This window comes from Onychostruthus taczanowskii, unplaced genomic scaffold (assembly GCF_017590055.1).
Source record: "Onychostruthus taczanowskii isolate IOZ18803 unplaced genomic scaffold, ASM1759005v1 scaffold3, whole genome shotgun sequence".
Classification (NCBI taxonomy): domain Eukaryota; kingdom Metazoa; phylum Chordata; class Aves; order Passeriformes; family Passeridae; genus Onychostruthus; species Onychostruthus taczanowskii.
In genome coordinates this window covers 13064153-13091961 of record NW_024500349.1, presented here as the reverse complement: position 1 = coordinate 13091961, position 27809 = coordinate 13064153, and the positions used below count along the sequence as shown (strand labels likewise).

Genomic DNA, 27809 nt, shown 5'->3' with positions numbered 1-27809 from the left:
CTTCAAGACACACAGTATCTTTGTGCTGCATCTCTTCTTCTCACTGCAAGAAAACAAGAGCATATGAATGACAGCAAAAATGAAGCCAAATGTACTGTTGAGAAACTTGGTATTCTCTTATTTCTAGGAGAGTTACAGTGTAATTCTAAACTGCAGCATTCAGCATGTCTCCTGAGCTTGCTCGCTGAAATATAGCAATGGAAATTTTACAGCATCTGTGTTGCTTTTGGAAGCCATCACCTCACATCTGCTGTCTCTGTAGTGTAAAGTTTAAGTTCAGCATAAAAAGGTACTTTGTAACAGGCAAGAGGAATCCTGACAGAGCGGTAATTTACAGACTCGCCCGGCTCCCCCGACTAGACTCACTCAGTTTTACATTCTGTAGAGATTTTTAAATAAGGTGCGCTTCAAGCAGCCACCAACAAAAAAAAAGTCACTTTTTAAAATGGAGCATCGCATCCAGGACTGGAGACTTTTTAAACCTCTATCCGTCACTGAGTCCTGTGCCAGACGTTTTCTTCACCGGGCATTGTTCATCTCGAAACACTTTTCACAATGGAGTTAACTAAATTAGCGCTGAAATAACCACCTGCTACTTTTGGAAAAGTTCTGACTGTGGTCACAAACAGCACCGCGCGCGTAACAGCGGGACCGATTCCAGAGCTCCGGAGGAGCGCGGCCAGGCCTGCGAGAGCTCCCCGGTCCCCTGCGAGCTGCGGTGGGAGCGGCGCTCGGTCAATTGCAAATCAACTGCGATTACACAGCGGGCGCGTTTATCGCCCCATCATCGCCCATTTCCTCCTAACGGGGTAATCCGCGCGTTCGCTCACACGGCGGCAGACCCGGCGACAGCAGCCTGTTGGCTCAGCCAACAACCCGGGGATTGTTCCTTGTTTGGCCTCACGCGTTCCATTTCCTCCTCCAGCGCCCCGCACCGCCCCCCGGGGCGGGCTCGCTCCCCCCCGGCCCCGCTTCTCTCCGTGTGACTCCCCGCGAATCACACGATTCCCGCCGCCGGCAGACGGGCCCCGCCGCGTTCCCGCGGTTCCAGTCATTAGGGCCGCAGCGGGAGCGCCGCGCGAGCGCCAGGCGCAGCAGCGCCTCAATTAACAAACAAACGCCCCGTCCCGGGAGCGCGACAACCCCCCGGGACGGCCCCGCCGCGCTCGCAGCCCGCGCCCGCCGCCGCCGCTCCCCTTAAGGTGGTCTGGCTGCGGAATTCCCGCCCGCCCCCTCTCCGCCGCGGGCGGAGAAAAGCAGCGACTCCTCTCACGGCCGCCCCGCGGCCCCCGGGAGCGGAGGGCGGGGGGGTTCCCTGGCGCGGGACGGCGGCGGCCGAGCGGCCATCCAGCCGCAGATGGCTCTTCTACCGGCCCGGGCGGGACACGCCGCTCCGGGCGCCTGCAGGCGGTTCCTCGGCGAGTCACCGCCGCGGCGCCGGGCTGGCGCGGGCGCTCGGGAGCCGCGGCCGTGCCAGGACCGGCCTCCCGGCGCTGCCCCTGGGCTGCGGGTCAGTGGCCGGCGGCGGCCGCGCTGCGGGCCCATGTCCCGCGGGTAGAGTGCACCCAGCGCCTGCTGCGGGGCTACCGCGTGTATCCGCCCGGCTGGGAACCGAGTGTCCACCTGCCGGGGCGCGGGGCTGCTCCCCGCCGTCCCACCGGGAGCTCCCGGCCGGGTGTACACACGGCACCGCCTGAGCACGCCCCGGCGAGCGCCGTGACCCGCGGCTGCCCGCGCCTCGGGAGTCACCGTGTCGCCCCTCACACGCCCCGATCCCCAGCAGAGCCTCCAGCGCTGCGCTTGCACCGCGCGTTGTTCGGAGCTCCGCGATGGGGCCGGGGGCGCGGGCAGCCGGGGCGGCGGGGCCGGGTGTGGGCTGCGGCGCTGCCAGGACCCCCGGCTTCGCCGCGCTCCCACCCGTCACCAGCACCTTCAAGGGCATGGGGCAGCGCACACCGGCACGGGCGGCGAATCCCGCGGGCAGCAACGAGGTGATAGGAAACCTCTTCCGAGACAGCCCCGAGCGCTACTTAAACTGCTGCTGCGGTGGCTGTGACTCGGCCCTGCAGGGGGACGGAGGTCCCCTGCGCAGCCCGGGCCGGTGCGTGGCTGCCGCAGTCCGCGCCCCGCGGTGCAGAGCCGCGCGTTCCTGCACGGGCAGGGACCGAACAAACACCGCCACGTCCCAGCAGCAACCACGGCCACCACAGTCCGCCACCGGCTCCACCTTAAGGAGCCCCGGGGCCCGCCCCCCGCGTCCCGCCCGAGCGCGGCTGATAGGCGGACGAGGCGGCGGAGGCGGGGCCTGGCGGCGCTCGCTATAAATATTCATGAGAGCGCGGCGGCCGGAGCGCCGCTGCCGGGGCCGGAGAGCGAGAAGTTGGCGGAGGCGCTGCCGCGCTCGACCCGCGGCTCAGGTGGCGCGATCGCGGCCGGGGTGCCCAGCAGCCAGAGGGGGACCCAGCGCAGGGCGAGGACCGGCCGGCCGGCCGTCACCCGCGGAGCCGTGCGCTCGGGAGGGCGGCAGAAGGAGCCGCTCCGGCCGCCCCAGCTCCGGCCCCGCCGCTGCCCGCCCGCTCGGGGCGGTGGGAGCCCGGCACCGCCTGGTTCCCGGGACGCCTCAGCCTTCTTCACCGCGCCGCCCGGGGGCTGACGGCGAAACTTCTCTGCCGCCGCCGCCCCGTGCCCGGCCGGCGCTGGAGCAGCGGCGAGAGGAGCTGCGCTTCCCCCTGCGAAACAGACCCCGCGGGGAGCGATGCGACGGCGGCTGAGGGGCCTCCCGTGAGCCGACCCCCATCCTCCGGCGCCGAGTGGGGGCTCCCCCTCACCGGGTGCCCGCGGACGACGGAGTCCGGCGGGGGCTGCGAGACCTCTCACCTGCGACCGGCACGGAGGAGGCCGCCCTCCGCCCCCCCGGGGGTAGCCGGGGCGGGGGGGTGCTGTGGCGCCGCGCTCCCCGCGGCTGCTGAGCGGGACGGGAGAGGAGCCGGGGCCGCCGCCCGCGCGCCGCCGAGCATGGAGTGGAGTTACCTGTTGGAAATCACCTCGCTGCTCGCCGCCCTGTCCCTGCTGCAGCGCGCCGGCTGCGCCGCCGCCTCGGCCGCAGCCGCCGCGTCCTCCTCCTCCTCCTCTTCGGCAAAGGAGCTGTCGTGCCAGGAGATCACCGTGCCCCTCTGCAAAGGCATCGGCTACAACTACACCTACATGCCCAACCAGTTCAACCACGACACGCAGGACGAGGCCGGGCTGGAGGTGCACCAGTTCTGGCCGCTGGTGGAGATCCAGTGCTCCAGCGACCTGCGCTTCTTCCTCTGCAGCATGTACACCCCCATCTGCCTGGAGGACTACAAGAAGCCGCTGCCGCCCTGCCGCAGCGTCTGCGAGCGGGCCAAGGCCGGCTGCGCCCCGCTCATGCGCCAGTACGGCTTCGCCTGGCCCGACAGGATGCGCTGCGACCGCCTCCCCGAGCAGGGCAGCCCGGACACGCTCTGCATGGACTACAACCGCACGGACCTCACCACGGCCGCGCCGCCGCCCGCCAAGCCCCCGCTCCGCGGCTCCAAGCCCGGCCCCCCCGCCAAGGCGCCCCCCGCCGCCGCCGCCCCGCCGGCCGAGGCTCCGCGCAAGCCGCGGCCGCCGCCGCCCTGCGAACCGGGCTGCCAGTGCCGGGCGCCCATGGTGTCGGTGTCCAGCGAGCGGCACCCGCTCTACAACCGCGTCAAGACGGGGCAGATCGCCAACTGCGCCCTGCCCTGCCACAACCCCTACTTCAGCCCCGACGAGCGCGCCTTCACCGCCTTCTGGATCGGGCTCTGGTCCGTGCTCTGCTTCCTCTCCACCTTCGCCACCGTCTCCACCTTCCTCATCGACATGGAGCGCTTCAAGTACCCCGAGCGCCCCATCATCTTCCTGGCCGCCTGCTACCTCTTCGTGTCCCTCGGCTACCTGGTGCGGCTGGTGGCGGGGCACGAGAAGGCGGCGTGCAGCCGCGGCGGGCGGCGCGGCCGAGCTGCAGCCGGAGCTGGCGGTGGCCGAGCACGTGCGGTACGAGAGCACCGGCCCGGCGCTGTGCACCGTGGTCTTCCTGCTCGTCTACTTCTTCGGCATGGCCAGCTCCATCTGGTGGGTCATCCTGTCCCTCACCTGGTTCCTGGCGGCAGGCATGAAGTGGGGCAACGAGGCCATCGCCGGCTACGCGCAGTATTTCCACCTGGCCGCCTGGCTGCTCCCCAGCGTCAAGTCCATCGCTGTGCTGGCGCTCAGTTCTGTGGACGGGGACCCCGTGGCTGGCATCTGCTACGTGGGCAACCAGAGCCTGGAGAACTTACGGGGCTTCGTGCTGGCACCTCTGCTCATCTACTTGGCCATCGGCTCCATGTTCCTGCTCGCTGGCTTCGTCTCGCTCTTCCGTATCCGCAGCGTCATCAAGCAGCAGGGTGGCCCCACCAAGACCCACAAGCTGGAGAAGCTGATGATACGCCTGGGACTCTTCACTGTGCTCTACACCGTGCCAGCTGCCAGCGTGGTCGCCTGCCTCTTCTACGAGCAGCACAACCGGCCCCGCTGGGAGGCCACGCACAACTGCCCCTGCCTGCGTGACCAGCAGCCCGACCAGGCCCGCCGCCCTGACTATGCCGTCTTCATGCTCAAGTACTTCATGTGCCTGGTGGTGGGCATCACTTCTGGCGTCTGGGTCTGGTCTGGCAAGACTCTGGAATCCTGGAGGGCCCTCTGCACTCGCTGCTGCTGGGCCAGCAAAGGCGCTGCCGTGGCTGGGAGCGCAGGGGCAGGAGCAGGTGGACAGGCAGTAATCACCACGGCAGGAGGACTTGGGGCCGGAGGTGGTGGCTCACTCTACAGCGATGTCAGCACCGGCCTGACGTGGAGATCAGGCACCGCCAGCTCTGTCTCCTATCCCAAGCAGATGCCCCTGTCTCAAGTGTGAGGAGGGGGAAAGAGGCCAAAGGTTAGGGAATGAGGGACACTGGCCTGCCTAAAATGCCTCCTCACTGTTTGGTGCCATTAATGAACCCCTAATGGTCCTTATTAGCCACAGCTTGTATAGAACAATGCAGCTGGCAGAGGCCCCAGGCTCCAACCCCCTCCTCCTTCCCCTCCATTCATATGCAGGGAGCATGTACTTCAAGGAGCCAGCTTATTATTTTGCTGGCAGAGGAGGGTAGAGGCTCACCCGTGTCTTGCAGAGGGCAAGGCACAGCAGCTTCTGAATCACTCTGGACTAACAGCAGCTCTTTACTCGTGGGGAGAGAGGGTCTTCCTCCCCATCCTGAGGTGGGAGTCTGCTGGGGACTGCAGGTTTTTGGGATGTGGATGACCAGGCAAATGCCTTACAATATTGACTGAATCAAAAAAATGTCTTAATTATACACCCCAGCTAAATACGGGTTTCCTACATTAAAGGATGTATTTATATAATTATTTGTTACCTTGTACAGATGTGTAAAATATGTATATATCCAAAGCTATACAGTCTGTAAATTTTTTTGTAAAAATTTAGAGGCTACCCCTGTAAGAGCAAATATGAGTATTCTATTTTGTCAATAAAATGACTTTTGATAAATGACTTTTTCAAGCTTTTCCTCTCCTCCTGCCCTGGTTATTCCAGCTGCTGTATCTTTAGGTAGTTCCATAAACTATGAACTACATTCATGCTCCAGTCATTACCTCTGTAGACACAAGAAAACAAGTCACTCAACAAGTTGTTCTGAAAAAGTGTTTGCCAAAACTGTGAGGTGCTTTACCATACTTCTTTCCTTTTTTGAAAGATGATGGTGTCTTTGAGCCTTTACAAAAGAGTCATCTCCCATGGCATGTTAAGTATCCTTTTAAAACGGGTGTTATTTTAGGAATGTGCACACCCGCCTCTCCTATCTGTTGTCTACACTTCTGTAAGCACCTGCCTTTCCTGGGATGCATACTGAAGTGTAAAAGGTTAATGTTTTAAATTCATAGCTCATGTACTATGGTGGAACAGTGAGTTGAGATTTGTTAGATCAATCTCTTCTTAACAGATTAAACTAACATCTTAACTTTTGTATATCAAATATGGTCCTTTTTCAAGAGAAAAGGTATTGTTCTACTGTCAGGAGTAAGCTAATTTATTTGAGCAGAAGGCTGTTGAATTAACAGAAGAATGCTTTGGCAATTGTTGAACTTTTTACCTGTCTGCCCAGTGGCTCAGAACATCATTCCTTTAAGAGGAGCTAAATGAATAGGGTTAATCTGTAGGGAACTTGGTTTCTTTTGAGTTTGGGAAAACTTTGATCTTTTCTCTTCACCAAACGTGATGTATAGTCTGAAGTTTCTTTCCCTGCTGCCTGGTTCCTCTTGTTGCAGACCAATTGGCCACCATGGAGCCTTAAAGTTCTTCAATTAAAGGGACATGGGACTTTTTTTTTTTTTATTTTAAGAGGAAGACTTGTAACAGTTAGTGAACACCAGAGGGAAAAGGGAGAACAGCCTTTTAAACAGCTTTTCCCTGCATTGTTAGCCAGACTGCAGGCAGCAAGGCATAGCTTGGAGCATTATAGAAAAGAGCTATGAATGCCCTACAGGTGGTCTGCTCACATAATCTCCCCAATTTAAAACATTTTCCTTTACAGGACAATTGCATTACAAAACTCCCTTCTCTTTTGGTCCTAATTGAACCAAAGAACAACTACAAGATTTTCTTTAAAACCTGAATGTCCAAAAAAAATTTAAAATCTATTAACTAACATACTAATCTGTTTTCTAAAATGAGAGCACTCAGAATACCAGGACTAAAAACTGCATTAGACATTACTCCAGATATTTTTACGTATTCTGCTTATATTCTGTCAAATTAGCAGTCATTTAAAAGCAATTGGTTAGGTTGTGTGCTAGCAGTGAAAAGATAGCCCCAGGTCCCTTATTAACCTGCCAATCATGATAAGAGATGGGCAGCTACCCTACTAATGACACAGATATCAGTCATGATTTGTGGGAAAAACCTTGTTTCATTGAGCACTGACTCGATTATTGGTGTCCCTTTCAAAGATCTCCTGATTTAATAGACCCACTTCTACAAAGTTGCCAGGAACATGAAAAGGAGTAAATTAAAATGCTCCTAACTACTTGATGGGGAAAATAATTTAACTTCTTAAATGCAAAGGAAATTCCACTGGGATTTACACATGGTACCTATTTATGCACCAACTGACCAACATCAGAATATTGACATAGCTGGAAGTTGAGAAGGCCATACTATTTTTCTATATTGCTGGAAACATTTTTTTCAAGGTTGTTGTTAAATCAACGTGGCACTTTTCTCTGCTGTCAGGTCTTCCTGCTGGGGAAGACCCACATAACACAATCAGTTCTGCAGATGAAAATCTGAGTTCCTTCTCCTCCACCTTGTTCCAGCAAGGAAGACAGAGGAGAGGTACAGTCACAACTCTTCTCTGAGATCTTGTTTGGATAGGGCTCTCACAGGCTGCTGGTGCAGGTTGCTCGCACTGAGATAAAAGCATTTCTAGTAAAAGAAAGAAGTAGCCCTTTGGCTTAACCTCCTCCAGAATGAGCCAAGAGGTGCTACAGGTGAACTAAAAAAACGGGGTCTCAGAGCTAGCCAGGTAAACAAGATGCCTGCTTTGCAAGTGACTGAGTAATAATTCAAAGGTTAAACAAATGAAAGTCAGGTAAAATTAAAACCACTAGAAACACAAACCTGAGGAAATGGAGCTAAAGAAGCTAACTTAGAAGTGCAGATTTTTGTGAATCAGCATAAAATTTGTAGGTAGGGAAAAACAATCAGAAACACTACCAGCAGGGCATTTAGGTACATGAAAAATAAAATCCCACAGCTACTTCAAATTATTGGGATTCCCTTTATCAAACTTTAAGGTTAAATTTGCTATGAAAATCCAGAAAGTATTGGTGAGATGATAGAAATGGCATGATAATTTTCAAGACCTGATGATAAACTGCCTTCTCTGTAAAATTGCCAGAGAGCTACCGGAAATTAACCCAAGGAGACCCATGGCCCAAGCCCTGGCCTGCAGAGCAGCAGTGCCAACAGCATCCCTGCTGGCACGGGCTCATCCATGGGCAGGGACAGCAGCCACACACACTAGCTCCAGAGAGCTCAGGGAAGGTGTTGCTGTCACTGATGTGGCCCATAGCAAACTTGTAAGGCAGGATTTGGGGGGCTGGATAAAGGTAACTGAGAGCCTCCCACAGAAAGGCCAAACTGCTCTGTTCAGGCAAGTGACCAAATTAGCAGAAAAACATGGTTTAGGATTTTTTTTCTTCTCTAATAAGGAGATACCTTTAGAGATCTCTCTTCTTTTATTTTTTCCTCCCAGGACCCTTCCTTGCTTCAGAAAGAAAATCTTACCTATCTTTCTTCTCCTGCTGCAAAAACTGAAAAACCCTGCAGCCTCCCAGAGAGCTGTCCTAGCTTCTGGTGGGCCTCTTAAAAGGAGGCACAGCAGTGCAGGGAGCTGCAGAGCCTCAGCAGGGACACAGTACATCCCCTGGGCCCTGCTGCTCAGTCCCTGGAAGCTAGCTGGAAGTGCTCCAGAGTTTGCCCTGTGCAGGAAAAGTCTCTGAATCTTTGGTAATCAAAACATTTGGTTGGGAAGGGGCTTCGAGAAAAGAAGGAATTAGGGAATTCTTGTATATTGTAATAATACAAATGTGACCAGGCTTTCTGGGAAGGCTTAGACTGGCATGCAAGGAGTGTTTCTCCTTTTTCACACAATATTTAAACTATTGGGGTGCTCAAAGCTGTCCCAGGTGTTGTAGAAAAACTGGAGGCAGGGGTGCCTCTGTGCACACACTACTCACAGTGTTTTCACACCAGCTTCAGAGCCTGAGCTTTTTCCAAGTTCCCTCAGGAGGACACATCTCTAGACATGTGAAAGTGGCTTGTAGAAGAAAGCAACAGTTTTTCACAAGAGGAAACTGGTACTGGGAGATAAGGCAGAATGCCCAAATTTAAAAAGGAATAACTAGCTGAGAAAGAAAGACCTTGGGAGAATCCCAGCTCTACTTTGAAATAGAAAATTCAATACAGGACCACTTACTGATCCCAGTGATGGTGCTCAGCATACACTTTATGTCACAAGCACTACATGCAGTGCAAAAGCCAAACCTGGCCTGCACAGTAAGGTAACCCTCTTAAGCAATAAAAACATAACATTTTACATGGGATAGACAGGACACCTAATGTGAGGGAAGAGAGAACTAGTGATAATGTACATTGAAAAGCGACAAAAGATGCTCCTGGAGTGAAAACTCACCTGCAGTCAAGATCAAGCTGGAGGAAAGCTCAGTGTGGACCAGTCAAACCAGCTTGTGGAATCACAGCCAGTCTCCAAAGTGCCTGTTACAACCTGCCTGTAGCATGCCCTGCTCCTGCACCCCATTCCAGAGCCACACAGCCTGTGTTTCTCCAGGCACACACTTCCACTCCCACACACCATGGTCAGTGCAGCTTCTGGCCCAACAGGGAAGGGAGTGAAGAGCAATCTCCATTATCCTTCCTGGCTATGTTCCTCCTTTTTTTTTTTTTTTTTTTTTTTTCTGCCCTGCATACCAAAACTGGATGGTATGGAAGGATAGCACATCTGTGCCTAGAATTAAAGAGGCTGGGCAACAAAGGTCACCCTGAAAACAATAGGATGAGACTAAGAAGAATTAAGAGATCTGAAAATGTCAGTCCAAAGAAGAAAACATTAAACAAGGCGGGCTCCCTGCATGTGGTCGTGATGAGTTCTAGGCAGCCTTTAAGAGAACTCAATTAGAAATCTTCAGACAGCTCTATTTATTCAAGTTTTATAACTGCCCATCATTACTGTAATCAGGTATATGAGTTTCACTAGTTCAGCAGAAAGGATCACACATAATAAATGCTATGGTGGTATGGAAATAACTAGTGTCTGGTATTAAAATGTGGAGCAATAATCTGAGGTGACTAAGGATAGTCAAATCACCTCAGAAACTAGTACCTAAAGTCAAATGCTGAACGAAGCTTTTTGAAGGCTGAGATAACACTTCTTCACTCCTCCTAGTCTCTTATCTGTGATCTCAAAACACTTTACATTCACTTGTGAATTAATAGTCAAATTTCTTCTTGAGAGGCAGAAATTGCAGTAATAACAATCAGGCTAGTAAAACTTAATGCAAGTGTAGGAGAAAAACCTGGATTTCCTGACTCTGCTGTGTCCTCAGTACAGCTCCGTGTTATGAGCACTTTCTCGCAGCAGCGTCCCCGCAGCAGCCCCGAGGCCGCAGCCCGGTGCCCGGCTTTGCCAGGCTCAGCCCGGTTCCCGGTTTTGCCAGGCTCAGCCCGGTGCCCGGCTTTGCCAGGCTCAGCCCGGTTCCCGGTTTTGCCAGGCTCAGCCCGGTGTCCGGCTTTGCCAGGCTCAGCCCCGTGTCCGGCTGTGCCAGGCTCAGCCCGGTGCCCGGCTTTGCCAGGCTCAGCCCCGTGCCCAGCTTTGCCAGGCTCAGCCCTTGCCCGGCTTTGCCAGGCTCAGCCCGGCGTTCGGCTTTGCCAGGCTCAGCCCTTGCCCGGCTTTGCCAGGCTCAGCTCCGTGCCCGGCTTTGCCAGGCTCGCTCCAAATCCCGAGCCCCAGCGGGCCGTGCAGGGCTGGGGCGGAATCGGCTTATACAAGACTGGAGGAAAATTACTCATTCCTCCCATTCCCTCCGGCAGGCAGGTACGGAAAAGAAGGTTTACAGCAGCACCGGGCAAGGGATCCGGCAGGCGGAGGGGCTGCGGTGGGAGAGGGGAGCGCTCGCCATCCCGCAGTGCCCTCCGCTGGGGAGAGCGGGAATTCCAGCCCCTTGCACCGCTCCTGCTCCCGCTTTGTCGCCCTTTCCGGAGCTTCTCCTCCCCGCGGAGCGCGGCGGGGCCGCGGAGGGACGCAGGGATGCAGGAACGCAGGGATACAGGGATGCAGGGATGGCAGCCGCCGCTCCCTGCGTGACCCTGCACAGCGCTGCTGACACCCTCTGGGCAGGGCTCACCACCGCTGCAACAAGCAGGGTAGAATACAGAAATAAGATGCTCTTTCCTAAAATCCAGCTTTCCAAGAAAAGAGAAATTTAGTCGGGAAGATGTGGTCACGTTCCTGTAGATGCCTAATATATTATAAAGGAGAAAGCTGGGCTATTTCTCTTGAACACTATCTAACTTCTTTAATATGTTGCATTAAAGAAGGGTTCTTATCCCATCAGTTTTGCCTTATGTGTGATTTGTTAGATGCTTTCAGTTATGCTTTAAATGCATTAGTTAGAAGTTCTTTCCTCCAAACTTCTGTCGTTGATAATTATATGTGACATCCTTCACAAAGAAGTGTTAGTCTCTAATTATTTTTTCTACTTGACTTTTTTCCAAAAATAAACTTACAATCAGAATGTCCCATTTTCACATCTTCTGAAATAAAAAAGAATCATTTTCATGCTATGAAGAGACTTATTCATAATGTGTTTGAGACATGATACCTTCATCATTTCTCAGTGGTTGAAATCTAAATGCTCTCTTTCAATGCAAATCAGAAAATGTAGCCATCTGGCTTAGGAAACAAATTACTTGCTTTGGCTTTCTGTCCAGATGTAGGGAGGGAACAGAATTAAATCTGTTAGGAAAGGAAGGGGAAATGCTTCCCATGCAGACCGTGCAGCTTTGGGCTCTGTGTGTTCTGCACATCACTGCCATGTGGAGCTGCAGCCACTCTGCAGGGAGCTGCACGACTTTCTCTCTCCAAACCTGTGGGGTGGAAAGCACATTTATCACTGTGGGTTTTAAACTGAAGTTACTTTTTTGCAAAACTCTAGGAAGGAATATTTTGCTATAACAAGTTGCAAAATCTTCATTTTCCAGGACACAGAGCAGGGCATTTGGAATAGCCAGATCAGGAAACCACGGAGACCCACACGGAGCTTCATTGCTGCCATCCTCGAGCTCATTAGTGTACAAGAATTGTGTGTGTTGTTTTTAGCAGCTAAAGAGTTATTTATGGCTTCTATGTTCTCAAGCCAAAGTGAGTGAGGGGTGCAACCAGGGCAAACGCATCAGAGCAATGCAAATCACTGACAAGGCATCATGAATACAAGCTGAGCAGAATTTAAATACAATCCATGAATGAGAGGAAAGATTTGCATGAGGGAAAGAATCATTAGAATCTGATTTAACAAGCAGTACATAAAATGGGCCTTTGCAGCTTAAAATGAAGCAAAGCACATTCACATTATACATTCTTAATGGAAAAAAAGCAAAATCACAAAAAACCTAATTTATTAGTAGAGCTTGGAATAGAAATAGTTTTCACAGAATACCTTTAGATCCTGATTCAGAAACTTGTGCTTGATTGCTTTCTTGAATAGAAGTGGATCATAAGCATGTAGGGTGGTAAGAGCTATTTAAGTGCATGCCAAAGTCCCATTGATTTCAGTGAGATTTTATAAGATACTTAAAGTAAGCATGTGCACAAATGTTTTCCTGAACAAGAGTACTTTTCTGAATTAGGGTTTAACCCATGAATTTACACAGTGCTTTCAAATATAATTCCTTCTGGGGAAATAGAGTAGACAGGAATATTTTTAAAAATTGTATATTTCTGCTTGTCTTAGAAGAAGTTAATGCAAAATTATTCTGGGTTAATGCAAAATTTTCTGTAAGGTCCAAAACTAACAGTGAACAGTGGAAGCTGAAAGTAAATAATGTGCATACAACAACTTTTATAGATTGCCTTGGTTTCATCTCAACTAAATTATGGAAGCTTTTGAATATAAGGTGTTACATAGATAATTTCAGTCTCTTGGAAGGAAAGTGATAAAGTTGTTTTATATTAAGTGATATTATATTTGGTCTTTGAGAAAAGTAAGAGCATGGCTTTTAAGAAACACCTGCCATTTTTTGTTTCCAGTCAGCAGTCATCAACATTGGGCAGAACAAACTTTTTTTGTAATGTCTCCTAAAATAAAATGTGTCTACCTCTAAATGTCCTGTCTTTTGAAGTAATGGCTGAATTGGCAGATTCTGATGCAACTGTGTTTTCCTGATGCTAAGAGATCATCTGTCTCTGTCAACACTGGACAATTTTTTTGTTTCTGTAGAATTGCTCCAGCTGTGTATTTACATTTCCTGCCATATTCCTCTGGAAATACAGCACTTCTTTTATGCACTTCTCTCAACTAAGTCTTTAGCAACAGCACACATGAGAATTCAAAGAGCTCAGTGTATGACCATGTGGCCATATTGACTGTACTTGTGGAAGTCAGACTATTTTTCTTTTTGCATTTTAGAAGATTTTGGAGTGTGGTGGTGGTTTACAAGATGTCTTTTTGAAATATATTAATTGCATGACCAGTGTGTTTTTTGTCCTTTGTGCTCTCTTTCTAAATAATTCTACTGTGAAAATGTTTGGCATCATATGCTATTCCAAGTCAGCAGCAATACTGTTCTCCCAACTTAAGCTTTCTGTGTCTCTTTTGTTGAATAAAACCCAGTATCCTATTTGTTGACAGGTAACATTCTCTATAGTAGTGCTTCTCTAGCTGTTATCACTGCCTAAACATTTCTCAACATTTTTTTTCCCTCCTCCCTCCACCCCCCTCCCTCCAAGTGCCATGTTTAGGTGAAGGCTGAGGTTCAGCTCAAGACTAGGACATGTAAATGCAGGTAGGTATCTCAATATATGTTTTTTTGAAGGTAGGGCATTCTGTGAACTCTTATTGCAGTCAATAGAGTGATAGAAATATTGTCAGTAGGTTATGGAAGCAGAATCTGGACTCTTAATGTACTTGTGGGCCTCAGTTCAGTTGCTCAGACAGGAGCTCCAGGTGATCCTGGAGATTCCTCTCCAGTCTCTACCTGCCTCTCCAAATGAGCATGGGTCTCCTGTAATTTTCTGTCATGTCTAAAAGACACAGGTGAATATCTCAGTTACCCTCTGGCAACTCTAATAACATGGGATACTTTTGTGGGCAACTTATTTCAGCCCAGATCTGGATTTGACCAGATCTCCTCAAAGAGTAGTGGGACTGTAGACACCGACCTCACAGCTATGTGACAAAGTGTAGGTGTCTTAACCTTGAGCTGAACCCTCCCAAGAGAGGCTGGTGATTATTTCTGTCATCTCTGCTGCAAGATTTCAGTAATTTCTTGCTGATGGGTTCTTTAACTGCTGTTTGCTCAAGTTTTACATTATTTCCTGGGCTCTCTAATGTCTTTGTACAAGCTGGCACAATGATTGCTCTGTAGAGAGTTTTCTTCTTAGTCACAGCTCTGACCTCTTTGACCCCTTAAAAGCACTCTGCGCCTTGTGTGCTAAGGATTTGGAGGGGGGAGTGTTATTCTTGACAAGGCCTTTGATTGGTATAATAATAATTTATTCAGTATAATCATAATTTATTGAAAAGGTGCTATTTTAGTATCACCTCTTTTGGCAATCCCCTCACATGCTTTCTTCTACCTCTTTATGGTATATTAACTTCTCTATATTCTTTAAGTTTTATTTTGCTGTTGCTTCATTTCCTGACAAAATTTTAGAGAGGCTATATTTTACTTCGGTTTTCCTCCTTTTTGAAATTTTCTTCATTTATCCAAATTTTAGGACCAATTTAAGTACGTAACCACATATCCTTAAATCATGCAAGTTCCATGAGCTCCTCTAGAGAGCAGCAAATATGTTCAAATAAAATAGTAGCATGATCCAACCTAATGTTTCCTGAAACAAAATCTTAGGTAACTCAGCTTGCTAAGTACTGCTAAAGAGCAACAAACTGTGGGGAATGAAGGTCTTATACCTGAGCCTGGCATTTTCAGACATTTTCTGAGAACTGTCCTAGCCCTGGTATTTAGTGTGGAAGCCTCCTACCCTCTCCAAAAGCCAACACCAGCTCACCAATATCTTATGGCAGAGGGGAGAAGGAAGGCAACAGGGGTTCAGCCTGGGCCAGGGACCAGATTTGGACGCATACCAGATCTGTGGGCTGTAAATCTTCCATCTTTACACAGCACTGGCAGCCAAGAGGAAGCACTCACTCTCAGAAAAACACCCACAAGTTCTCCATCCTCATGTCCATCAGTGGGCGTTTGACAGATGGGACTCCTGGTGTGCACTGACTGGGGCTCGAGGGAACTTGGTGCCTGACAGTGAGCCACAATTCTTTTATTTGTTAAGAAAAATAGCCAAGGTAATGTAAAGCCTTCCTAGCTACAGACTTCTTCAGACTAATGCCACCAGGAGTTTGGACATAAATGCTACATAAATCTTCAAGAGAAGGACAAAGGTCCCTCTGTTCTTTGAGACCAGTCTCCAAGCACAACTGACAGCTGCCTGCCTGAGAGCTCGCACAGCTGGCACAGTCCTAACAATGCAAACCCATTCTAATGGGGAAACCAGAGCTTCCAAAAACATGCTCGTGTTCACAGACCCGTCTGGTAAGGTTTTCTGCCAGTAAAGCTTCTTGGTCTGTATTGACTGTCTAAAGCAGCTTTTGCAAAGGTTTTTCTCTCAGTTAAAAGCCTGGTCAATTAAGGCCACTTTTCCCCAGTTTCTTGTGGTCTGCATTACATGTCATCACCACTACCACCTATGCTGGTGGCATTCCCTTCAAATTGCCAGGTACCCAGGTACAAATGGGAACCACCTTCCCCAAAGTCGCCACCTGACCTCTGTTAGACACAAAGAACACTGGGAGACAATTCTGGACAGACAGAAACTCTCACCAGTGTAAGAGTGACAGCCAAGGCCATGACAAAGCAAGGGAATCCTTTCTGGAAAGTGGATTTGCCATGAGTTGGCATCTTCCATTGCCTCAAGGATGCTCAGCTCATCTCAGCATGCTAGCATAACATGGAGGAGGAGATGGATCCAGTCAGGCAAAGAGGGGAAAACAGCAAGGAATGTTTTGTATGCAGGTGAAGACGATGTTTATCACATTTTCCCCTTTCCTGTGTCACCCTTCATACCAGGATTCTTCCTTTTTCAGTAGCTGCATTGCTGCTGTGGTAGGCTGGAGCAGTCAGATACAGCAATGCAGACAATTTGCCAATCAAGTCCTGCCTCATTTTTTGGAAACACACTGCCAAAGATCCTGGAAACTATGGAAGTGGTGCTCCCAGATGGGTGGTGGAGACTGTACCTTGCTGCTTTTTGAGATGTGTGCTGGCAGCTGGGGCATTGGACAAACAGCCTTCTGCAGCATGAGAGCCTGCCTGGCATCAAGGCAGAGAGAGCATAAAGGCACTGGCAAAACGGGAACTAGCTGGCACTTACCAGCACTTCCTCTTTACAAATTCATTCCTGCAAACACTAACATGGACACTAACATGGACATTCCAGGGAATGCTCCACCAAGAGAGCTCAGCACTCCCTGAGATGGTGCGCGAGCTCTTGTCAGGTGCTGACTGAGGCACCCACACCCTCATGAGATGCTTTGTGTAGTCCATTTTTGAGGAAGATCCTGATGATTCTCCAGTCCAAATAAATTTATCTGTAGATAACTTCGCAGCCGCAGATTTGTGCTCACAATTGTAATAAACAGTTGCCCTGTCTGGCTTTAGCTTTGCCACAGTTTCTCAATGCAGCCCTATAGCATGGGACTAGCTTCAAGTCATCTACTAAATTCTCATTTATCAGCAGAAGGCCTCAGAGTTCAAGGTGTTCAGTCTGTATTGGCAGGGCCTGCAGGCTGCCTGAGGGATGCAGAGGGCAGCTCTGTAAGGACTGCAGAAACATGGAAGTTGTGTTTTGGTGCCCCAGCTGGACTAGTCTTATGATGTCTGCATATACTCCAAAATCAGGGCAGAATTTGTACAGAATTTGGTGTCAGAAGTAGTGTGGGACTTTGTTTCAGCTGACCTGGTGTCCAGGTTCTAGTGGGCTGAATCCCAGGCTCTACACAATAAGAATGTTACTGATGGATACCAATGAGCATGTCAACAGAAATAAACAACCTAAATGTTTTGCTTAAGCCTTTGCTTTCAATTTGTAGGAAAAGTTCTCAGAACATAAAGCGTGCTGAGCCAAGTTGTTTCTGGAAATAAGCCTTGTAGGAATATTTCAGGAACTTCATGTATAAATAAAGCAACTGTTTGGATGTTTTAATCAACCCCTGACTCCTTCCCTCCCTGCCCCCCCACCATATTATTTTTAGGATTTTTGCTGAAGTACAAAGGGCTAAGTAAATAGGGAACGTAAGACTGTTGTTCTAAGGGGTTGTCAATATTTCTGTGTAAAAGTCATGGAAGATATTTCGCAGATAGGGGTAATTTGAAGAAAATATTTCCTGTTTATCTGCACATTCTAAATTCTATTGCTATAAGCTCTGGAAATTAGGATTGATTTATTCCAAATTGAAGTAGCTCTGTGTTTCTTGTAACTCCAGCCCATGAGGTGGATTGTTACCACATCTCTCTACCTATCTATATTACAAAAAAAAAAATCTATGTTTGGATCACTCCTTAATATCGGGTCACCTTGTGAATTTCATAGAGGTTGGCAGCCTGTGGGATCAGTTCTGAGTGACTGATGGGAGACCAAAGTGGGGCTGCAATGCAAATCCTGTGCTTTTCTCCAGTCATTCAGAGATTAGGTCCCATCAAGCCACCAAGTTGTAAGTGAAAGTCTCTGGTGAACCTGGAAAAACAGGTATCTGTCAGTGCATCACAACTGTTATAAATATTCCTAATTTGTGTTTCAGAGAAATGCTTTAGAAAGAGGCTTGCTGAAGAAGGAAAAAGCTTGGATTTGTTAGCCAATGCACGCGAGTTGCTCATCTGCCTACCTTTGAATATCTTCACTAGACCTCCAAGATAGCACAGAGCTTTAAAGTTTGTGCCAGAAAGAAAGAGCTCATTACACTGTATATTGTCTGTCAGAAGTAAGAATCACTCACACTGACTCATAGAGAAATGAGCAGAAGGAGTGGGTGTCTAAGTAGGTGTTTAATTTGTCAGGACAAGTGGGGCTCTGAAAGCATCTTATCCTGGCTTCTCTTTAAAAAAAAAAAAAAAAATTCCTATCTTCAGTACAAGGAAAAGGCAAGTCAGCACAGAGGAAAAAACAAACTTTTATTCTGTTAGGTCAAAAATCTCCTGTTTATTTCCGGTATTGTTATTTCTTTTCTAAAAGTAGCATTTTCAGTGCCAGAAAATGTTGTGGTGCCTGAAGTCTCACTGGCAAAATAGATGTTACTCACATAGGAAAGCTAGAAATGAAAGAAATTACTTCTGATTGCTGAACCCAAATCCCCCATCACTCTTGAGAGCACCACGTATAAACCTCAGTTTCTAACAACAAGCTCAAAAAGTCATCCTCACTCAGTAAATTGTCCATCAGTGAAAGCTTTTCAGAGCTAATCCAGTACTCAGCATAAAGGTCACCTGCAGACACTGCACTGGAGACAGCTCTCTACCTCCTGGCATTTCCACAGCACTGTGAGCAGCACAGGATTATAGAACTGTTCTTGGACTCCCACGAGTAAATTACAGCCATGGAGGTGGCCTGGGACCTCCTGCCTGCCAGACCAAATGGAAGGAAACAGGCAGTAAAGTGGGAGAAATCAGAAGCTAGTGAAGCAGACTGTGATTGTAATCTATCTACATGGACACGGGATAATTTTAATATAGAGATGCAGTTGATACATTCTGATCACATTTCTGCCTCGGTGAACTCATCTTTCAGAACAGCATTGCTGGGTATCACAGGCCAAGAGTTCATGCTATGAGTGAGCAGAGACCATCTAATCTGCAGAACAGTTTAGCAACTCAATTACAATGTAAGACATTATGTTGTAAAATTACTTCTCTGTCAGTGGAGAACATTGGGCTATTAAAAGCAGATCAAAAGACAGAAGTTAAAGAACAGCCTTTTGAACTACTCCACTGTCCTATTTTTTGAGGTGTATTTCTTTAGTGTCCTAAAATACTACAAGCAGTAACAATTTATCTGTTCTCCATTGTAATCAGGACATTACAATAATATAATGCTCAATTAATATGCTCTTTAAGGATTTGTTTTAGAAAGCTAATTGAAATAATGATGTACCATGTAAGGGCAGATAACTTGAGAGAATACATTGAGGATGTCTCTACACTGCTAACTTCAGATCTAATACTTATTCTGGGCTGAACTGAGATATTCATGCAGAACAACTGCTGCTGACAGGAAATTATGCATTCCCTAGACACCTGTCTACAGTGTCTTGCACAAGAGAAGAGAGTCACAGCTTTCTGTTATGCTGCTGAGAGTAAATCAAAGTGACCCAACCTGAAAAGTGCAAGAAAAGGATAAAGTGATTATAACTGACTGAATCATGGCTTCTAAATTAGTTTAGCTTTGACTTGGGTATTTAAAAATATATTACAAAAAAACCCAAAAAATATTTGTTTAGAGAAAAATGTAAATATATTTTAATTAGAGGCAAAAAAAAAAAAATTTCTTTCAATCATCTTCATACTGCAGAAACTTCCAGTGATACTTGATTTTGCATGTTAGAAAACATGAAAATTCTGTGCCTCCACCAGCCTACTAGATACTTATTTAGCAAGAGAATTGCTATTGAAGTGCAATTGAAGATACTAAGAAAAGAAAAATTTTTAAGATATTTTATAACTTTCCAATAAACATTTTATTTCTTACATGAAAAATATTTTATCCTAGATTTTTCTGATCAGTTCTAACTTTTATTTCCAGGGAGATCAATTCTTTCTGTATAATCTCATGGTCAGCACCACACGAGGCTGGATGGGAAAAAAATCTCTATCTTCTGTATTGTTCCATAAAGCCACCTCAGGGTGCAAGCGACACCTGCACTTTGAGCACAAGACAAAGCTCCCCAAGGGCACTTTGAGGAGTATTGTGCTTTCAACCCATCTTTGAAATGCTTTTCTGAAGTAGATAGGTTAAGAAATCATTTAAAGACACATCGTTGAACATGATAAGAAACTTTTGCAATATTTTTCTGAGTATGCAATAATTTCTGGAAGGACTTACAAGACCAGTACATGAGTTTAAAAGACTAAATTTTTGTTTTAACAGCAGAAAGCCGTGCTACTTCTCTGCTTCACATCTATCAGTTCTTTTCTCACTCTAAGACATCTAGACGTGTCTACAGCACCTCCATGTTCAGTGATATTGAATACAAGGGGAACTTAGAGCTGATCTTTGTTTTTTTCAAGCAGATCTTTTTTTGCTATTTTCTCCTCCCCACTGTGGATGTCTGTCCCAACCATCACTTTTAATTTCATTGAGCTCTGGAAGCTCACAACAGTTCAAACTTCCTTTACACTTCTTCCCTTCATTCTTCCCTTGCTGACAAATCAGCTGACCTTGCTGCATCTTTGTAATTAATACATGTGACTTGGAGAAATAGTAGTAAAATCTCTGAGTCATTGCCCTAGGAGCAGGTTGTTGATGCCAGAGGTTTCTATTCACTCCCCAGGGAAAATTCCATACCAAATTTTTCTCCTTTAATATGCAGTTTTTACAAATACATTGACCTGCATTGTGGGTCAATGGACCTACAAGTCCCAAAATCAGCCAGGTTTGCAGAGATGCAGCACAACCCAAAGGCCACAGTCTCTGCAGACAAAAGAAGACATCCACCAATTTCACTTTCCGTTTCACACGCAAAGAGGATCTTTCCCATTTCAAACGAGACGCTTCGCTTCAGTCATTAAAAAATGTCTTACCAGAGAGAAAAAAACCAAACTGTGTCCAGCCACAATGCATTTATTATTTTTTCTACCCTATTTAGATCTCATGCTGTGGGATGTATGCAATAGGCTGAATCCACATTTGCCCCATGCATTTCTTCTCACATCTGAGAAGATGCAATGAATCATAAAAGGTTTCATTGCTGCAATGTTTTGTCACGGCATGTGTAATCAGCACAGACCCCATTAAAGAGGCTTTGGAGGACAAGAACTTTAAATATTTAATGTTTTTCTGCCTATGATAAGTTTAATAATTAATGCTGCTTCTACCCTGGAAATGACAAATCACACAACAAGCATGCACAATAAAAGAAACAAACAGAGCTAGTGGAGAGGAAAATCTTACTTAGAAGGTAGGAGTTAAAAATGGCCATAGCCTACCTCAGGATCCCAAAGTACTTTGCTCCTGATCCCAAGAGCAGTTCTGTCTACCTATTAAAGCCACCTAATTTTAGGGGAATGCAGAAGAGAAGGGATAATTGCTAGTCTTTACCTTATGCATGTGAGAAATAATACACAGGTGAGCCTGTCTTGAAGACTTCTGCACCCATAGGAGAGAAAAGGTAGACTGTGAAAGCTGTTGTCCCTTCGTGCCCTGCACTTGGGAGCCAGCCCTTGAGTTATCACAGAAATTTGTTACATGGCAGCACCAGAGCAAGCCTTGACCTGTGCCTGGTCTAAACAGCATCATAGCGACTCCAGCACCAAGCAGGATCTACAAATACCAGTTCTTGACACCCTCGGAATAATTTGTTTTATAAGACACTACCACCAGCACATTTCTCTGGGTACATGCTCCTCCACATCCACTCCCACTGATGATCTGCAGGTATGTGCAACCTTCAAACCCCACGGACTTGTAGCTGAAAGAAAATTCATCTCACGCTCTGCTGCGCTGTAGTGCTGGACCACGCTTATGCAAATGCGACAGAATTAACAATGAAGGGAAGCACAAAGCATAACTGTAATAAAATCTTCTGTGATTCACTCAATTTAGACATGTTTTCAAATTATCAGTATTATAACTCTGTCAGACAAAGAGGGCAAGCACTTTGATATAGACACTGCCACTATATCCTTCTTTCAGGGTAGAAACCATTTTCCCTAAACCCAGGGATAATGATGAGATAATCATATTGTGGGAGAAATAGGTATATCTAGAAAGTGACTCATCTTACCTTTAGAGACCCCTGAAACAGGTCAGGTGATTCATTCCCACCTCCTGAAATTGAGAGCCCAGTGTGACTATTTAAGGCTGAGGAGTAACACCCTGTAGATGTGTCAGTGGAGCCAGAGCATGGGCATTGCTGCTCAGTCCCTGTCAAGCTGCTGGAGCACTCTCTGACACCCTTCTGGCTCGCACCTCCTTGTTGTCTCCTGAGAAATTCCCAAGCACAGGACCATGCCCAACTGTAGCCATGATATTATGAAAAATCTTTTGCTGGGATTTTTCCCCTCTTGAGAAGCTGAGGGGCCTCAGGAGAGAAATGTAAACAATTATTATCTGCTGCTGTGGAATGCAACAGGTGCATCTGTGATTGGTGCATGTGGATTGTTTTCCATTGATAACCAATCACAGCCACCTGTGCCAAGGCTGTGAGGAGTCACAGGATTTTTGTTATTCTATTCTGTTCTTTTAGTATAGCTTTAATGTAGTATTTTAATATAATATTTAACATAATAAATCAGCCTTCTGAAATGGAGTCAAGCCTCATCCCTCCACACACAGAGAGTCCCCAACACCCAACAGCTAATGCAGATGCAGCCACTCTGTTTTGGAGTTTATTGTAGTTTATAGAATGGTTTGAGTTGGAAGGGACATTAAAGATCATTTAGTTCCACCACACCTGCCATAGGAAGAGACACTTTCCATGAAACCAGATTGCTCAAAGCTGCATCCAACCTGACCTTGAACTCCTCCAGGCATGGGACATCCAGGAGATCCACAGCTTCTCTGGGCAAACTCTTCCACTGCCTCACCACCATCAAGCAAAAAAATTTTTCCTTGCATCTAATCTAAACCTACCCTACTTCAGTTTGAAGCAATTCCTCCTTGTCCTGTCACTACATGCCCTTGTAGAAAGTCCCCCTCTTGCTTTCCTTTAGGCCCCTCAGGTACTGGCAGATGTTGTAGTTGAATATCTCAGGTGTGATCAGACTGAGAGCAGTCTGGCATCAGTGTCAGAAGAAGGTGCTGCCCTGGCACTGCTGGCTGGGACAGGGGTATTGCCTTCAAGCAATAGGATCCAGGGGCTTTAATAAATGAACACTTTGCTACAAAACAAGTGTTTTTATTTTATTCACTGCCTAGTCTTCTTGAATATCCTGTCTTAGAGTGGGCTTTGAGAATTTAGTATGAGGAGATAAATTAGGCTTCTGAGAGTAGAAAACCTGTCTTTGCTAAGCTCAATCTTTTGCAATAAAACTAGGTTAGAATAAACAAGTGTTCACACATACTTCTGGAAAACCAGGTCAGTCACATCAGTGACAGTCCACAGCCTTTTTAAACCATCTACATGCAAAAAAACCAAAGATGTCACATTTTCTAAAGAACATATTCCTTAATGTAATACCCTTCAAACTCTTATCCAAAGTTTTTGCTTCTTCTCTAATGGAGTAGAGAGTCTCTGCAGCATAACCACAGCCAAGGGATTCAGCTGAAACTCCCTGAAGCCTCTTCAGTGCTGCAATGATTTGCTCTGTCAAGGTCACAGCACAGTGTTCACTCTGGCTTCTATACCCATTCGGACTTTTTTGACCTCAGGCAGCTTGTGCTGCTATAATTCGATTGTGCATCAGGGCTTTTTAGCTCAGCTGTAGGGTAGAACCCTAAAAGCTTGCTCTGGATAACAGAGGAAGAAACTCCAAAGGGAGACTCGATCTGAGGTCTCAAAGCCAGGGCAGTATCTTTAATGAAGTCTTGCTGAAGTCTGGGTCTCACTTGGCTGCAGGGAGCTCCTTGGTGGTCACTGGCACACAAGGGTTCTTCAGTGCTCTGATGTTTAACAGCAAGGTCTCCTGGTACACAGCACTTATGGCTGCTGCTGAGGCTAGTGCTGGCACTTTGCTGAGGGACACCTGCAGGATGAGGAACAGCCTCTTCTTCCTCGTCAGGGAGGAGCGAGCAGGTGCCATCACTGGCCTGACAGCTGTTTGCTGCTGGGCCATCCCCATTTTGAGGTGGAGAAGAGCTACTGTGCTGGACTGGGGGAAGATATATCATGCACTCCTTCTCTGTGCAGAGGTTTGCCAGCTGCTTGCTCTTCTGGTTTCTTGCTGTCATTCTCTGGAGAGCACAGACGAGATCAGCAAGGCTGAGCAGAAAGGACAGACTGCTGACCCCCCAGATGAAAATCGTCATGATGGATTTCTCAGTGGGCCGGGAGATGTAACAGTCAACAGTGCTTGTGCAAGGTGAGTGGTAGCATGAAAAGCGGTCAGGAACAAAAAATCCAAAAAGAAAGTATTGTACAGCTGCAAAGGCAACCTCAAGTAGGGTCCTAATAAAAAGATGAATGGTATATGCCCCTGAAAAATTAAGGACACTTAGGCTGTCTGCACCATCATCTTCTCTATTGACAACTGCACTTCTACAGAGCTCCTTCACATCTTCAGGGCTTGATAAACCCTTGTTCCTCTTGCACCCATGCACCAGACAGTGCATTCTTACAATGTACATAGCTACCTTGTGCAAAACATAAATGCTGAATGCAGCATAGGGCAGCAGGATAGACACGGTCTGAATGAGCCAGAACCTGAAGTGAGACACGGGAGAGAACAAGTCATAGCAAACGTTGGAGCATCCTGGCTGCAGGGTGTTGCAGACAAAGCGCTCCTGCTCATCCTGGTACAGGGGGTAGCCTGCTAACACCACCACTGCCATCCGCAGCAGGACTATTAACATCAGCCAGATCTTCCCTGCAAGAGAGGGAAAGAGAAGAGAGTCAGATCCTGAGAAGAAAGGTCATACAGTGATACTGTTTCTATACATGAGGCATTTGAGGAAACAATCTTCCCTCTTATTAGCTCCTTTTTTTTTTTTTTTTTTTGACTGGGGCTGAAAATCCAGTGAAAAATGTGTAGCTGACATATTCCATGATCTTCACCTAGACTCGACAATGTAGGAGTTAAACACAAAATAAGCCATGCCAACTGAAACCTAATGAAAACACTCTGATAAAAAGAGATCAAAACTGACTAAATAATACATTTCATTCACAGTTTTTCCTTGTTGTTGGGTTCCTGCACCTGAATTTTGTCCTATTTCAACAATACAGTTCAGGTAACACAGTATGAGACTTATCTAGGCAGAAAAGATTGCTCCATGACATAGTATTTGTTCTTGGTCTTGGCCATGACATTGCATGTAAAGTTCACTGTGGCCAGCAAAATCTTTGTTATGTCTAGAATGGTATTTACTAGCAACCATCAGTTAGTTATTTTTATTATTAACAAACTTATGCAAAGTGTTCTACAAACGTACATTTGTGCAAATGTGCACCCCAGACATTTCTCTCTGTTGCTTCTTTGGTTGTCCCATCTTGGCCATGATTTCCAACCTTTGCCCACCTCATGAGCAACTTTTCTCCACTCAGACCTAAAGGTCCCTTCTGTCAAACTATTCTATGATTCTATGAAAATCTAAAACCTTTTCCTGGGCAGGATAGGAAGACTTAAAGATATACCATTCTGTTGCCAAAAGTTAAAAATGCATTCTTTACAAACACATATTCAACATCTGAACTTCAGTTTAGCATTTGAATTTCTCACATTTTCTTTTGAATCTTGTCATCAATTCCCTATATAGTTTTGAAAAAGTAGTTCAATTTAATAATCTTCTACAAGAAAAGAGGAAAAACACAGTTAAAAAAAAAGGGGGGGAACCCACATAAAAGAATTATAAGATTAGTTCTGTTTTACAGAATTCTTAAGACACAAATTGTAAACACAAGCAGAGAAATAGCAAGACTGAGTGACTAAAGAGAAGTATATTAGACAGAATTAATGGCTGAGAAATGTACTGAAAAATCAAGTCATTAGCAGTGAATGCACATCTCACATGCACACAAGGTTTTGTGTGCAATCTGTGAAATAGCACCAATACACACTATAAAGGCTTTAAAAAAATATCACAAAGCATTTTTCTATAAACTATACAACTATTTATGGGTGTTGCCTTGGAGAATTTTCTTCTGTATTTCCCATAAAGCTATTTCCCAGTAGTTGGTGCTAATTTAAAATATTCAAATATTTCCACAACATTGTGTGATACCTATTATTGTACTGAACATACAGTTCAAGTGCCCTCTAAAATCCATTTGTGGCCAGTAGACTGATTATGGGCTAGAACAGCAAAACTGCACTCTGTAGTGAAAAAACATGAAGAATGTGTAAGGTTTATGAGAGATCATCAGAGAAACTGCTGCTCCTGGCAAAATAATGTATTATCCAACCGTAAATAAATTGAGGCCTTTCCATTTTATCTTCAATCACCTGAGTCGTAGTGGTGGTTTTGCTGTGTTTCCAGCTTCCCGTGTTTGCTGGCAGGCTGCCCTGTTACTCACTTTTTGACACAGTGTGGGTCAATGGGAAACACCAGCTCTACAGAATCCATCATCTTTAGCAAACCATGTTTCATCCTTTGGTAGCATTTTTTTTCCCCTTTGAGGACCTCAAAGTGTTTGAAGCTCATTAGTTAATTAGGCTCAAAATACTACACGCTATTTCACTATAAATTTTTAATTTGAACATGTACAATGGGGAGTACTGCTTAAGAAAAATCAATGGCTCCTTAGGAAGTAGTTTAGTGTGACATACACTTGAGAGATAACCTCTCCATGCATCCCTGTCCCTAAAGGCCCAATCTTGATTTAGCACACAAGAACAAGCCTCTCCAGCAACCCGCTGGGGCTCAGCTGGATGCTCCCTGCAGCACACAGCATAAACTACAGCAACTGCTGCAGGCAAAGAGTCTCTAAAGGGCCCTTGAAAGTTTTTCTCTGGCTCACACTTTGTTCATTGTAGCCCATGAAAGAGGAACAGAACCTTATTTAAATTACATGGGTGAAAAACAAGCAGCAAACAGCTAGCTAAGGAAAAGACAATGGCATTTTGCTGGGGTTTGCTTTTTTTTAAAATGCATACGATCCTTATTTGTTTACAAAAAATAAAGAATGGAAAGAAATAATTAACCACAATGGTAGTAACAACAAACTTCCTCCTCTGAAAGAGAGTGGGTCTTCTGTCCTCTTTTTTAACTTTTGTGATTTGTTACTCAAGCTATTGCCTACATTCTACCATTCACTTTATGTGGAATAAGTTCAGCATTACTTCTGTGTGTTTTTACCATGATGCCTTCTTCCAGCTGACAGGAAGCCCTGGCATCAAGAAGACCCAAATTTGAAAACCTTGCCAGAATATTTTATGCAATGTGTATGAAAAATCAAAGAGAGAGAAGTAATCTATTTAACAAGAAAATAAATGCATTAATCTCTTCTATCAGGTATCAAGAAAGCAACTAACAGCACAGATCACAGAACCTGAAATTAAAGTTGATTATCAGTAGGGCACTTCAGGATATGAAGCAGCAAAAGAAAGAAGAGAGGTCTACTTACCTACAATAGTCACATTATAATTGAGTGTGACTATCAAAAATCCAAGTGAGTCCCAGTGCTCCATGTTTGAACAGGCTCAAAACATTTCCAGCGCCTGATGTCCTAAAAGTTTTGTCATTTCCAAAGGAGATTAGACCTAGACAGGGAAGAAAGCAGGTAGAAAAAGGGAAGAAAAAGTATAAAAGGAAGGAATTTTTGCTGAGGGTCAAGGACAGAAATCAGGAACTCAGCCAAAACAATGTGTTAATGAATTGAATTTGAGGATTTGAACAGGACTTTTAGTTTTGAATGTGGTATCAGCTCACCATGCTGATACCACATTCAAAACTTCAGGCTTTAACACATTGTCTTACAACAGCTCTGGCTTGTCAGATCCAATTGCTCCTACCTCTGTGTGGATCCTCTGTCCAGGCAACTGCAAGTGGACAGGCAACAACAGGAGTGACCTCTGCCATTGTAGACTATTCTTACCCTCCCAGGGC

The 27809-nt window shown here is 46.6% G+C and overlaps 2 protein-coding genes across 2 annotated transcripts; one reads left to right on the top strand and one right to left on the bottom strand.

Annotated features, from left to right (window-relative positions):
• The first annotated feature begins 3013 nt into the window (after nucleotides 1–3013).
• FZD8 (frizzled class receptor 8) lies at nucleotides 3014–5584 on the top strand. The gene is given in 2 exon segments (XM_041408748.1): nucleotides 3014–3989; nucleotides 3991–5584. Coding segments are annotated over 2 exon segments (1929 nt in total). The 5' UTR covers nucleotides 3014–3015; the 3' UTR covers nucleotides 4946–5584.
• Nucleotides 5585–23447: 17863 nt separating this feature from the next.
• Nucleotides 23448–27391, bottom strand: GJD4 (gap junction protein delta 4). Its single transcript, XM_041408862.1, has 2 exons — nucleotides 27328–27391; nucleotides 23448–24631 (listed from the first exon to the last, which is right to left on the bottom strand). Exons 1-2 carry the CDS (start codon nucleotides 27389–27391, stop codon nucleotides 23448–23450), a joined length of 1248 nt encoding a protein of 415 aa, XP_041264796.1.
• Nucleotides 27392–27809: the final 418 nt, after the last annotated feature.

Coding starts and splice junctions, on each gene's coding strand:
- GJD4 (XM_041408862.1), bottom strand. CDS start 27,391: ATGGAGCACTGGGACTCACTTGGATTTTTGATAGTCACACTCAATTAT. Junction 24,632..27,327: donor TTATAATGTGACTATTGTAG/GTAAGTAGACCT, acceptor CCTCTCTTGCAG/GGAAGATCTGGCTGATGTTA.